A 13,075-nucleotide genomic window follows, 5' to 3' on the forward strand; every position below is an offset into this window, starting at 1 on the left:
TTGCATTTTGCTAAGAGACAAGAATCAGTCTAATATTTCCAAAAGTTAACCAATCTGAAATTTGTTTGTTTAATGATAATTTTCAGAGCAAAAATACTCAAAAATATCACTAAAAGCTACGATTGTGCTTTGCCATCAACTGAAAAACATTTTTACCATCAGGCTTTTAACCAGAAGTATCTCTTGATGTTTCTTTGTATTCTCAGGGTCAACCACCTGCACTATCACCATGAGTATGAGGACAGCCAGGAGTTTGTGTATGAAGATGGAGACTACGACTATGGCAGTGACAACAGGTATTCACTTACACAATACAGTAATATACATAGTGACCTAGCATTTATTTCAATTCACACTCTGTAGAGCCTGATATTGTCATAACTGTGAGATGGATGGCAGGAGCCTGATTAATTACATGGTGGATTCACTTTTTTGAAAGAAATATCAAAAAGTTTGATCCACAAATACTGAACCTTATTATTATTTGTTAGAGACTGGGTCCATAATTCAAAGTCCTTTCAACTGACAACAATCAGATCTTTTGATGTTTAATAACTGAACCACTTTCTGAAGTTACTGAGAAAAATCATTTTACTTTTATTCATACTGACAGATAACTTTTTCATGTAGATAGGCCCAGTAATTATGGAAATATTAACCATAAAGGTTGTCAACAAATCTGCAGTTTGACAGAGCAAATTCGACCTTAGAATTCTGCCCTGATGTTTAGCAACATTTTTAACTTTTCATTGGTTTTCAGCTTCCTGTTATAGGTGACATTTGGAGGATTTTTCCTGATTTAAAAGATGAAAATATTTGGTTTTAATTTTTAAGTGCTTTTATAACAGTGCCAATTTCCATCTTTCTGAAACCCATGGACAGAGATTCTTGAATATTATGAAGTGTCCTCCATAAACTGCTTTTCAGTTGGCCACATCCATATTCAAATGATCCGAAATGTTTTCCAATTCAAGTATCTACGCCATCTTGTTCTGCGGCTCCAAGTTAGCCAGGCGTTTATGTTTGAGAATTACAATGGAGATGGCCATTTAGATTTCTTCCTGTGTCACTCCAAAGCAGATTAAGTGTTAGAGTCATTTCCCAAAAGCAATTTCCTGATTTTTGTCGCTACTTTATTGCTATAACATTGTTTCCTATGGCTGAATGATTTGAGTAGATGAGAAAATTGATGCTTAGGTTTGTTAGCTATGTTTTCCTTGTTATTCTTTCACAACATAATAGCTATAATCAAAACTTTTTCTGTTCTGATCAGAGTGTTGTAATATTGCAATGTCTTGTAAATGATTTTATTCAGAGAGAAGAGGAAATCCACCAGCTCTCCATCTCCGCGGCCAAAGAAAAGGAAGAAGAAGAAATCTGGCCGGAGGAGGAGCCGGTGAGTGGGAGCGGAGTGCAGTGATGTTAGCCAAAACGATTAGCATGTGGGTTTGTGGAGGCTCAGTTATTTTGTGTGAATATAAACTGTGTATCAGATTTTACATAGAGAAAAGGCAAGGTCAGTCTGAAAAGAGGGAGTGAAAAAATAAGTTCAAGTTAGCAATTTAATACTTTTTTGTACATGAAAACTAATTACGTCAGGTGTAATATATTGGGTATTGAACAAATAAAATAAAGCAGCAACCAATTAAAAGTGTAAGAAGTTATCAAAAGACTAAATTAACTTCATACAGGAGTGGAGCTGCTTTCAGTTAAAGGTCCAATATTACACAAAATGGATTTTCGTGAGCTTTAAGCCATGTTATAAAGTTGTGTTTTGTTTCATTCACACATGTTTGAGTAAGCCTGCATTATTAGTCTGTCTACATTTCTAAACCTCAAAATGCTGTTCCACCTTTTGATTTCATGAAGCGGTAGTTTTCAAGTTAAACAGCTACCTTTTACCTTTAGTTGAGAAAAGGATCAGAAATTCTAGGACTGAATTTATCCAGATGATTCTAGTGAAAGTGTATGAAGTTTAAAAACATAGTGGAGCACTTCCTGCATTACCACATGACATCACAAGGTGGAACAGGTGTTTTCTGTTTCAGAGAAGAACTCAGTCTAAATATACAGGATTTGTGTGTTGAAAATGTGTGAGTGAAACAAATCACAAGTCAAGGTATGTTTGTGATGAGGACACAACTTTATAACATAGATCAGAAAATAGTGTAATGTGAGCCCTTTAAAGATGTGTGTCAATTTTCTAATGTGTGTGCCACCTGCTTGTCTCCATAGAGATTGCTTTACCTAGAATGTCCTACAACAGGAGTTTCCAACCTGTAGCTCAGGAGCTATCAGTAGTTTGCCAAGGGATTTCTGAATTACACGTATTGTCCTGAATAAGTGAAATTTGATTGATTAAATTACCATTGTACATGTATTATTTAGTACAGTGACTAACTTTGTATACTAATAAATGGGTAATGGTTTATGTATCTAACCGAACCTCATTTAAGGCTCACCGCGGCACTTAAATACACTCCGTTTCTTGTGACTGCTAAAACTAGAAGCTCTCTGGCATTTTCGTTTTGTAAAGGTAGCTCACTGGAAGAATAAGGTTGGAGACCCCTGCCCTACAGTTTGGCATATCATTTTATAAAGTCTTTTTATATATCAAAGAAATACAATTAAAAAACATTCTTACTGGTCTGCAGACAGGTAATATCACATGCTTTTCTCCATGGAGATAGACAATTTTACGGAACATTTAAGCAATAGCATCTCCGTGATGGCAAATAGGTGGTGGATGCTCTACCCAAAAAGTTACACAGTGCATCTTTAACTCATATATTTTCATGCCAGATGATTAAAACTATTGTATTTTCAGCAGCCTAATTTAATATGAGATGGCTGCAAATTGATGCAAATAAAATAAAAAAGTTTGTAACAACCACAGGGACAAAAAATCCTGTGGAATTTTTGTCTTTTTATCCCAACTATATCTCCCACCGTATTGCAATGGTGAAATAGGACTTCTCATAACTGTACATGACTTCTTGTTTAGGGGAAAATGCTCTCTTGTATGTCACAACAAAAATAAATTAATTTGCATCTGAATCACAAGGGCCACATCAAACTATGGCAATTACTACCGTCTACACTGCAAAATCAGTTTAAAAGCGCTGGGGAGAGGATGGCTTGGGAACAATCAGATTAAATTTACACTATATTGGTCCCGGAGGAAATCTACGTTCCAGTTGTAGCATCACAAAAGTTACAAAGGCACTTAGCAGCATACAGTTTTAGGAAGACGCATTACCAAGAATATTAAGCAGCCCTAACAAATCAAAACCATTAGAAGAAACTGGCATTGCACTTAGCTATATTAAGATACTCAGCCAATCTCCCAATCCCCTTTATAACCCAATGTAATTCATCATGTTGTGTAAAATATTTGGCTGTAGTTTGAGTACTCATCCAGTCTCCTTTTTGTCACTAGGTTTGGCAGCTCCTCGCCCACTCGCCGAGAGAAGAAGAAGAAGAGCGGCAAAAAGCACAAGCGCGACAGGTGAGTGTGTTTGTACATAGGAGATTTCAAAGTGCCTGTCTGCACCTGCCCTCTAATAGTGACAGGTTCAAAGATGCACATGCATATTAGCAATTTAAAGGCAGGGTATGTGGGATTTTATGTAATATTTCATAAACTTGCCTTTCGGGGTTGGGCAGTTTGACAAAAAATTTTGGTTTTCAAGTCAGTGACTAAAACCAGTTGGAAAAAATCTAAACGGGTCTTGTCAGATCTAAATACTCAGTGTTGTAGTGCAGAGTGAAGAAATGTTGAGGTCCTTCTGAGCTTTCCAGTGTTCTACAAAACATGTATGTGTCCTCAGTTTGCATGTTAAAGGGCCAGTGTGTAGCTTTACTTGTGGAGGTAAAATTGCAGTGAGTCTCCATGGAGATGTTTTTGCTTTGCCTGTAACATTTATTTTACTACCTGCTTTGTCTGAAATATTTCCCAGTACCTTTTTATCATAATGGAGGCCAAACCAGGTCCAGTTACTAGTCTGTGGAGTCTGTGGAAAGACGACCCCGCCTGTTCCTCTAGGTATTTTTGAGCTATAAAACCACCTTTAATTGAATAAATGTAAAGTACATCTGTTTAATGTCATATTGTGGAACATTCAAAGCAGAACAATGACATTGCCATAGAAACAACAATGTGAAGGACCCCCCAATCAAAAAGTTACATAGTGCACCTTTAATGTCATACTGTGGACTATTTCGGCAAAGCAATAACATGTCTATGAAAGCAAGCAGGTGAGGAAAGTTACATAGTGTACATTTAAGCCAACCCAAGTTTAATTGTTTTCCTTTTTAAACCAGACAGTGTGCATCCTTCATACCTTCTACCTTCCTACCTTAAAAATAAAATAAAATCCCATATCAGCAAGACAGTCCCAAAATACTTTCCTTTCCTTGGTTTTTTATTACGTTGAGCATTAAATTTTATTATGCCACTCTTCAATATGTGTCCCATGGAGGCACTTATTAAAATGTAGAAATCTATTAAAATTAAGGAAGCACAGAGTGGAAGGAAGCCAGACAGAACAAATGACAAATGTTCAAGATGATGAAGCGGGACAGGAAGGAAGGAACACTAAAAACTAGCAGCACTGGAGAAGCGCAGACATCCATCAGCGCAAGAAATGTTTTTTACACTTTGAAATCGTCTAAAGTTCCTTGCCAAAAGTTCTATATATCGCCAGGAGCACGTCTGCAGTTCAACAGTGTCCATCCAGCTCGGATTCCAACAGTAAATGTGTCACAAATTTTCCCCTCTTGACGTGCGAAATATCTGTTTAGTGGTAGTTCCAATATTGATGAAGTCATGCTGCCAGCTATCACTCCAGTCTTTTTACACTTATGAACAGCATTCTGAGGACCATTCAGTGTTTAGTTTAGTTTAGTTTATTTAATGAATGAGACAGAGACAGCGCCTATAGGAGAGATGCACTGTACCAAATTGTAGCACTAGTTTAATGATAGAATATTTCATTTCAAATAGTTAATTTCTATGGGAACAATACTAATTCTTCATTGATTCATAGATACAAAAAAAGATTTCTTATTTTGTTTAGTTTATTTGAACAACAAAAAGATATAATCATATTTTATAGAAAGATAAAAGACAACAAGATGTAAAAATGGAGGGAAACAGTCTGATATGTTTTTGCGAAATTGTGGAACTAATGATATTACTGTAATTGAAAATTGGAATTGAATCGCTAAGAAGTGAACAAAACTGCTTTGAAAAACAGTAAAAACATATTCTCCTTGACTGAAGTAAAATTGTGTGCCGGGGAAAAAGACCCAATGGAAAAACATTTTACAGAGAATAGCAGAAAATATGAAAAAACACACTTTCACCTCATCATCACATAAGCCCTGCGCAACGCCTTGGGATATCATAACAAATCATAGCAGGCTCTTCTCTGATTGGCTGCCTGGTTCTGGGGGGAGGGGCGGCTTCTAAATGAGTTGCTCTAATAACCCGGGCCTGTACCACAACACAAGAAAAATGAGCCTAGCACCAAATTGCTGAGCATCAGTGCACCAGCTCCCCTCCTCTTCTCCACCTCTCATCCATCCTCTCACACATCCCAGACCTTGTTCGCCCCCCTGTTTCCAATACACCCCCCTCACTATCACACACACATACACATCCCCTCTCTTTCTCTTCTCTCAGTCTCCGTCTTTCTCTCTCTCTCTGTATCTGTGTGTGTCTCTCTCTTCCTCTCACACTTTCTCTCCCTCCTCCCTCTTCTCTCCTTCTTCTCTCTGGCTCCCTCTTCTCTCCATTTCTCTCTCCGTCCCCCCTCTTTCACTCTCTCCTAGCGCAATGCAGGTACTGTTGATATATGAATAATGTATTGAACAGGGCAGAAAAGATCAACATGCCTGGTTTGTCCCTTGTGGGAATAGCCCTTTGTCGCCTTTACTAATAGTAATAGTAACAGTTCATTTCAGTGACTCTCACACTCGTGTAATAAAGTACTAGGCATGTCTGTTAAAAACCTAATATCCATGAAACAACATTTGATATTTTTTTTTGTCCTCACAGAGTCTTTATTTTTACTGTGTTTTGTTGTTTTGCTATTTATTTAGTTTCTTATATCAGGATTTAATACAATTATTTTATTTCCTTGAAAGCAGTGCTTGAGAATTGAACACAGTAGATTTGAAAATGCTTTGTTGTTTATTTCAGTTACCTCTTGGACACCCTCGTAGACTCTGGTTTTGTCTCATATTTAACCCAGTTTAGTACTGGTTAGGTCCTGTTCTAGTCTAGCCAGGCTGGCACCACCTAGTGTCTGCGCTCAATTTCATTTCTCTCCAGCGACTAAGTCAGGAATTAGAATGCACTAGACGGTTTGCAAGAAATCCAGAAGTGTGAATTCGGGCACCAGCCAATCAGCGAAGAGCCATACATTCTGTGTTGGCAACGATTCCTGAGATCAAGGATTTAAAGCCGGAACAAAGATAATGTTTGGTGAATTTTATCAAGGGGAAAGACGTTATTGTTCTTCTTCCTACGGGATTTGGAAAAAGCTTAATTTACCAGTTAGCCCCGTACCCATCTACCATCGAGCAAATGAATTCTAATGCTGCGAGGTCAGACAGTTTCCACGAAGTGAAACCGGCTGATGAATCAGAGTAGTTCTAGTCCTGTTTTAATCTTGATGGTTACACACTTGGCTCCTAAACATATTGAAGTATCTATCATCAATCTAATGATCAATATAGTGGATAATACTAGACAGTAGATAGATAAATAGATCGATAAATAGAGAGATACTTTATTGATTTCAAAGTTTGGTAGCAGCACCCTAGAAAATATAAATGGATGAATTTAACAGATCCACTGTACCTTTAATAGACCGGGGGCATACATATTACGTATGCAGTGCAATGTGACATTATAGGCTCTATTCACGCTTACCAGAAGACGTTGGAAACACGCAGATGATGACTTCCGGCGTAGTTACCGACACTGGGCGTTTGATAAAACCGTGGATTCAGCAGCAGCGTCTTCACAACCTGCCAGAAGTGTTCCATGGGGGACGGGACTCTAATCGCTTCAGTGTCACTTACAGACAGCTGGTTTTAACTGCTGATCTGCCAAACATAACAGAATTCTACAATGACATCTTTTTTTTTTTAATTAGACAAATTATAATACACAAATGAATAGGTCATTTATAAAAGGAAAAAAAAAAAGACATCTAGGTGGAAAAAAAAAACTGACAATTTTCTTAGTTTTCCCAGAGTTACTATCACCAACAAAGCCCAAAGGAAGTCATCATCTGCATGTTTCCAAACGTCTTCCAGTTTTCAGATGTTAGTGTGAATGGAGTTTATTGAGATTATAGTGGTAGAATTACTTTTTTCAGGTAAAGCAATAACAGCTCTATGGGGATGAGCATGTAGCAGACCACCAGAAAAGTTGCACAGTGCACCTTTAATACACAATCAGAAAACAAAACCAGACTTATGATCATTTGGGCATATTGAGTAGCAGTAATGAGGGCAAAAAATCCTGCTCTGAGGTCCGTATTTTGCTCCTGGGCCATAGTTTAGACACCCCTGGTTTAGACTGTGTGAAAGGCAAGAGTAATGGTGTTTCATGAGAAGTGCCCCACACACTCTCCTGCTGATTTCCTCCACTGGGGCAAACACAGGGCCCTAACTCACACATGGCACATATACATTAGCATGACATCTTTATTACACTGCTCTAAACCAGGTCCAGTGAATCAACACACTTTATACGTCCACCCACTCCCACTCTCTGCCGCATGCTGCATGTGTGTTAAAAAGCCCTCTTCAAGAAAAATAGAAACAACTCTTACCAACCAGTCTGACTAATCACCATGGAAACTGTATGAGGGGAAGAGGGGATACATAGGTGAGGTGTCAGTCAAACTGTGAGGGCTGAGAGGCGCCTGTCCACCCATTCACTGCAGTGTGTGAAAGAATACAATGAGCTGAGGTGAGGAGGACTGCTGTGTCAATCTGAGATGGAAAAAGTGAGGATTTGCTTTTGATTGTGATTAAATTTTAAAAATACACTTTAAAGGGCTCATAATACACTGTTTTCTGATGTTGTATCCTCATAAAAAATATACCTGGAGTTGTGCTTTGGTTCATTCACACATGGTCAACCCACAAACCCTGCATATTTAGGCTCAATTCTTCTCTCAAACAGAAAACTCAGTTCCACCTTGTGATGTCATCTGGTGATACAGGAAGTGCCCCACTGTGTTTTTAAACTCCATACACCTTCACTAGAATCATTTGGATAATTTACGCCCTGGAATTGCCAGTTTCTACTGAACTACAGGTAAAAGGTAGCTGTTAACATGATAACTACAGCTTCATGACAAAAGGTGAAGCAAAGATCTAGACAGACTAATAATGAAGGATTACTCAAACATTTGTGAATGAAACAAGACACAACTCCAGGTATGTTTTTGAGGAGGTAACAACATTTGATTGATGGTTACACACACGGATTAATAATAAAGATTACACAAGGGTAATTAAACTGTTGGATTTTGAGACCAAGTTATTCTAATCCAGATCTTCTGGCTAAAAACGAAAACTTGTGTTTAACTTTTGCAAAACTAAACAGCTATATTTCTGGAATACATCTAAAATAGGCTAAATTATCTTAAAGTTTTAAAAAACTGTCATGAGATATGCATTATTAAATGTTATTATCATTGTTAAAAGCACCACATATAGGTGTGGCATATTTATTACATTTTTTTCACTCAGTGCTCCATTGTCTTCTGGATGTGAAGATTTATTGATCTGACACATGTGTGGACGCAAATTTTTTTCAACCCGCAAAAAAATTTATAAATTAATTAATAAAAACAGGAGCGTTGTTTGTGGATGTAGCCTTAAATTCAGTCCTTTTCCAGCACACATGAAACAGCTCAAATATGATGCAACTTGTAATATATAAACAACTTGCTATAATTATAAATCCAATTGTGACAGGGGATTTTTGGATTTAAACCCTGAGCCTTTAGCAACCATAACTAAAAATATGATTCTTTTTAATGGGATTTCTGAAGGCATAGCTTTACATTCACTACTGCGCACACGTGTAGAGTAAATGTCACCCTAAAGTAGAAGTTGTAATATTTGCCATTAAAGCACGGTGTAATCTTAAACTTGAGTCAAAGCGAGAATTTCTATTTCATTCTTTGTTTGTGCTCTGCAAACAAGAACAAATGGTGTGGCAATACTCATTAGAAAGTGACAGTGGCAATATTTATCCACTCAGGAGTTCAATGGAGATTAATTAGAAGATGTTTAATTTTGGACAAGATTCATTTTTCAATCTATAATATTGACTTTGTGTTGTAAAAAATCACGCAACAACTTTAAATACTGAATATATGTATTTCAGATCCACATCCGGTTCCAGGAAGAAGAGAAGATACCGGTATGTGTTTCATCTCATTTATATCCATAGCTCTTTCATATCTGATACAGTGTATATAATCAATATTTTACTCTCCATAATGTCTCATTGTTTTATTTCTGCTGTTTTCAGTTCAGGCAGCCCCAAGAACAAAAGCAAAGACAAGAACAAGGAGAAAAAGAGGTGAGGCGTGCATTCATTCATGGACACATTTATGTACAATGAAAGAGTGCATTTTAATGGTAATACCGCTGGCACACGCAGATCTGTCTTTAACAGTACACAGCAGCACATTTCCATATTTATTCAGTGCTTCTGTTAAAATAGACTCCAAAGGCAGTGTATGCAGACAGCTAAAACAAGCATTTGTGGCGGGTCCTGGTTGGCAACAGTATGTGCAATTGGACCCGCGCTTAGTGTCTCATAAATTTATATTGCTATTTTACACCTATTATCTCAAGCTCCCACTGCCGGAGAATGTTAAGGAGCATGAAGAATGGAGAGCCTTCACAGATGATGGTCGTTCAACACAATTTCCAGGGCAAACAGTGCTCCAGATTTGGATTAGAATATTGTCAGTCATGATCAGTCGTCCCTATACACACAGTGTGCTGTGTTAATATGAGCAGCTCTGATAATTCTATAGTAGTGCAGGTACATTTGTGCTTTAGAGTTGGGGGTTTCCAATTTGGCTGATTTGTATTTAGTTAAAACATTAATATGAATCCACTTGGAATATAAGCTTTTCTTTTTTCTTTTTTTTAATTATTTGTAGAAAAACTTGAATCTGATAAAATAACATCCTCTGTATATAGTTGTAGCTTTGGATTTGCAATACTCACACTGGTCAGTCTTGGGCAGCACATGAGTGGCCTTCTCTGTAATGTGTGTGGCTTGTATATGCGCACTGATAGTTTGTACAGTATTTAAATGAGATGTGTTGGTGCATATCGTTGTCATGTGACAGGTCTCCAAGGGAGACACCCAGTCGGGGTTCACAGCATCAGGGCAGCTGCTGCAGCTCCCGCAGTGCCTCAGTGTCATCGGCACGCAGCACCTCCAAGTCTCCCTCCAGGTACACACAGTGCACACACATACACACACATATACATAGACACACACAATACTCACAATACACACAATACTCACAATTCACACAATATCACACAATATAGACACACATACACATATACAGGATGAGGCTACTGCAAGGTGACTCTCATTTACCCGAAGCTTGTGGACACAGATTCACAAATGGATTTCTCTAAACTTGTCCCTGTAACTGCTATTACAGGACAGGGATGTCTCACTCAGCCCACTCTCAGTTCTTATAAAGCTCAGAATATCATTACACAAAATGCATATTTTTTTTATTTTACTGTTTTGAAATGTATCGGACAGGTACTGTATGATTATTTCTGACTTAATCACATTAACAATTCATTTTGTTAAAAGTTCATTTAATTTTAATAGCTCATGACATAAATGTTCATTTGTTTGTTTGTTTATTTAAAATGGGACTGCTCTAGTTGCTAATTTGAGCCCATTGAAAATCCCCAGCAAATATGCTCATCTTAATGTCAAAAGAGGGATTAATAAATACAACAACAGCACAAGGATCATGACCACATAGCACAGAAATAATAAATATTAGTCAAGATTAGTCATTTTGTTACCTTACCTTACTTTCTTTTTGTTGTTTACCTTCGAACTCTTACATGCCACTCTATATTTAACCTTTTCCTTGTATTTGCTCTTTCAGAATCAACTCCAAGCACAAGGCAGATGGGCAGAAGGCGTCTCCCGGCTCCATCAGCCCCGGAGCGTGGCACAACGGAGAGCAGAGTCGGAACGGTCGATCTCGACACAACCACGCGGACGCCGAAAAGAACCATGATGTATGTACTCCCCTGTCCCACCCCCGACCCCCTCCACTCCCAAAGCTGTCACAGGCTCCAGATCAGTCTGTGTGTCATGACTTAACTGACTTTTCTTTCTTCTCTCATTAGTTCTGTTTAGCTCATAGATGAGTTCATTTCATAGGATTTTAGACATGTTTGTCGTGTGTAAATTTTGCTGCTCCTGCTGTTTTGTTTCTGGCTCTCTTTGACTCCTCTGCCATCTTGTTATTTTTCTTTTTTTCCTTTTGGTGTTGTTTACCAGAAACAGAGGGAGGGCACAGAATAGTGCACAGTTGTAATGTGTCAGTGCAGACCACACTGCTGTGAGTCAGAGCGTGGCATTAGCGGCACACATCTCGGAAATGGAAATACGAATGGCGCTGGCACGCCGTCTTCCGCCCGAACGAGCAAAGAGATGTGTTGTTTCTTCCAATTTGGCCACCTGCTAAGGCGTGAGACTCCAAAGTGAGAGAAGAGCCAGGTCCAGAGTTTGCAAAGATCTATCAAAAGCGATCAAAGTGGTTTGATAATCTGGTTGATAACTTTTTATGCACATTTCAAGGACTTGATCAAACATGAGCTTTTAAGTCCCTCTGTCTATCTAATGTGAATTCAGAGGACTCATTACTCGATATAAAGGCAATTAAAATCATTCTAGGCATGAGTTGTTTGATCACTTCTAGTGTCAAACTCAGATCATGATGTGTTTATAAATCAAAAACATACCTGTCTACTCAATAGTACCTCCTGGAGTAAAACTATGTCCATAATTACTGCCTGTGATGGCTTTTAAATGACTTCACTTTTTATAAAAAATAACCTTGGTCTCTCTCATCACCATCACAGAATAAAGATTATCTTTAAAAGAAAATATTACGTAGTCAGAATAAGTGGATATTATTTTGTGTGATGAATGAGCCCTTAAATGGATTGCAGACACTGAAACTGCTACAGTGCTGCTGTCTGCTGCTCTACATCAGCTTGCATGTTCCTATGATAAATCTCTATTTCTTTGTCTCTCTGCTTGTTCCTTTCATTTCCTAACATTTTAAGTGGTATTTACATATGAATAAATGCCCTCTCTGTCTTGTTTATATAAAAAGCGCTCAAATACTTTGGAACTGGACCAAGTAGGTTAAATGGGTATGTGTTATAGTTTCTTCTTGTCAATACAGTTGTCTCTCTCTCAAGATGATAGCTCCTATTCTCCTCTAATCGTCAAAGTGCAGGACAAAGTCCTCTAATGCTTTACTGTGGATGTGCATGTCGCCCCCGGGTGGGTGGCAGTCTCTGTCCAGTGCTTCTGTTAGACCCTCCAAGAAGAAGACGATAACAAGGATGTTTATAAAGTTATTCTTAAAGAATGATCCAAAGGCAGTTGAGTAATAGTGGACATCAGACCCTTCACTGGTGCGTAGGTTAGATGTCACTGTTATACCACGCATACTGTATGGGTCCTAGAGGCAGGTTTTTCACATGTAAAATAACAGACATGTTGATGTGGTTAATTTTCACCTTAAGATAAACACATGTTTTAACCAATCACACAGTCAGTGAAATGCACTACAGCTCACGCCACTAACTCAGAGCAGAACACAGTCTTGTTCTGTCACTTCTAAGTTACTATTACTGGATATTGTCAAACTGTCTTTTGGCCCACTTTTTTCTTACTGCCAGGTTTTGTTTCTGTGGATTAATCTAAACTACTGTACCACTGTAAGACTAAATAGGACTAAAT

The 13,075-nt window shown here is 38.1% G+C and overlaps 1 protein-coding gene across 1 annotated transcript in view; it reads left to right on the top strand.

The window, feature by feature from the left end:
- Positions 1-13,075, top strand: part of srrm3 (serine/arginine repetitive matrix 3) — a 50,863-nt gene that overhangs the window by 31,816 nt on the left and 5,972 nt on the right. Inside the window, exons 3-9 of the mRNA XM_020930190.1 lie at positions 207-296; positions 1,316-1,396; positions 3,440-3,508; positions 9,422-9,457; positions 9,569-9,619; positions 10,404-10,511; positions 11,199-11,334. Coding sequence (XP_020785849.1) covers positions 207-296; positions 1,316-1,396; positions 3,440-3,508; positions 9,422-9,457; positions 9,569-9,619; positions 10,404-10,511; positions 11,199-11,334 — 571 coding nt within the window. The remainder of the gene's footprint in view (positions 1-206; positions 297-1,315; positions 1,397-3,439; positions 3,509-9,421; positions 9,458-9,568; positions 9,620-10,403; positions 10,512-11,198; positions 11,335-13,075) is intronic.

Source organism: Boleophthalmus pectinirostris, unplaced genomic scaffold (genome assembly GCF_026225935.1).
Source record: "Boleophthalmus pectinirostris isolate CB_2022bp ecotype Guang Dong unplaced genomic scaffold, ASM2622593v1 HiC_scaffold_12, whole genome shotgun sequence".
NCBI lineage: Eukaryota > Metazoa > Chordata > Actinopteri > Gobiiformes > Gobiidae > Boleophthalmus > Boleophthalmus pectinirostris.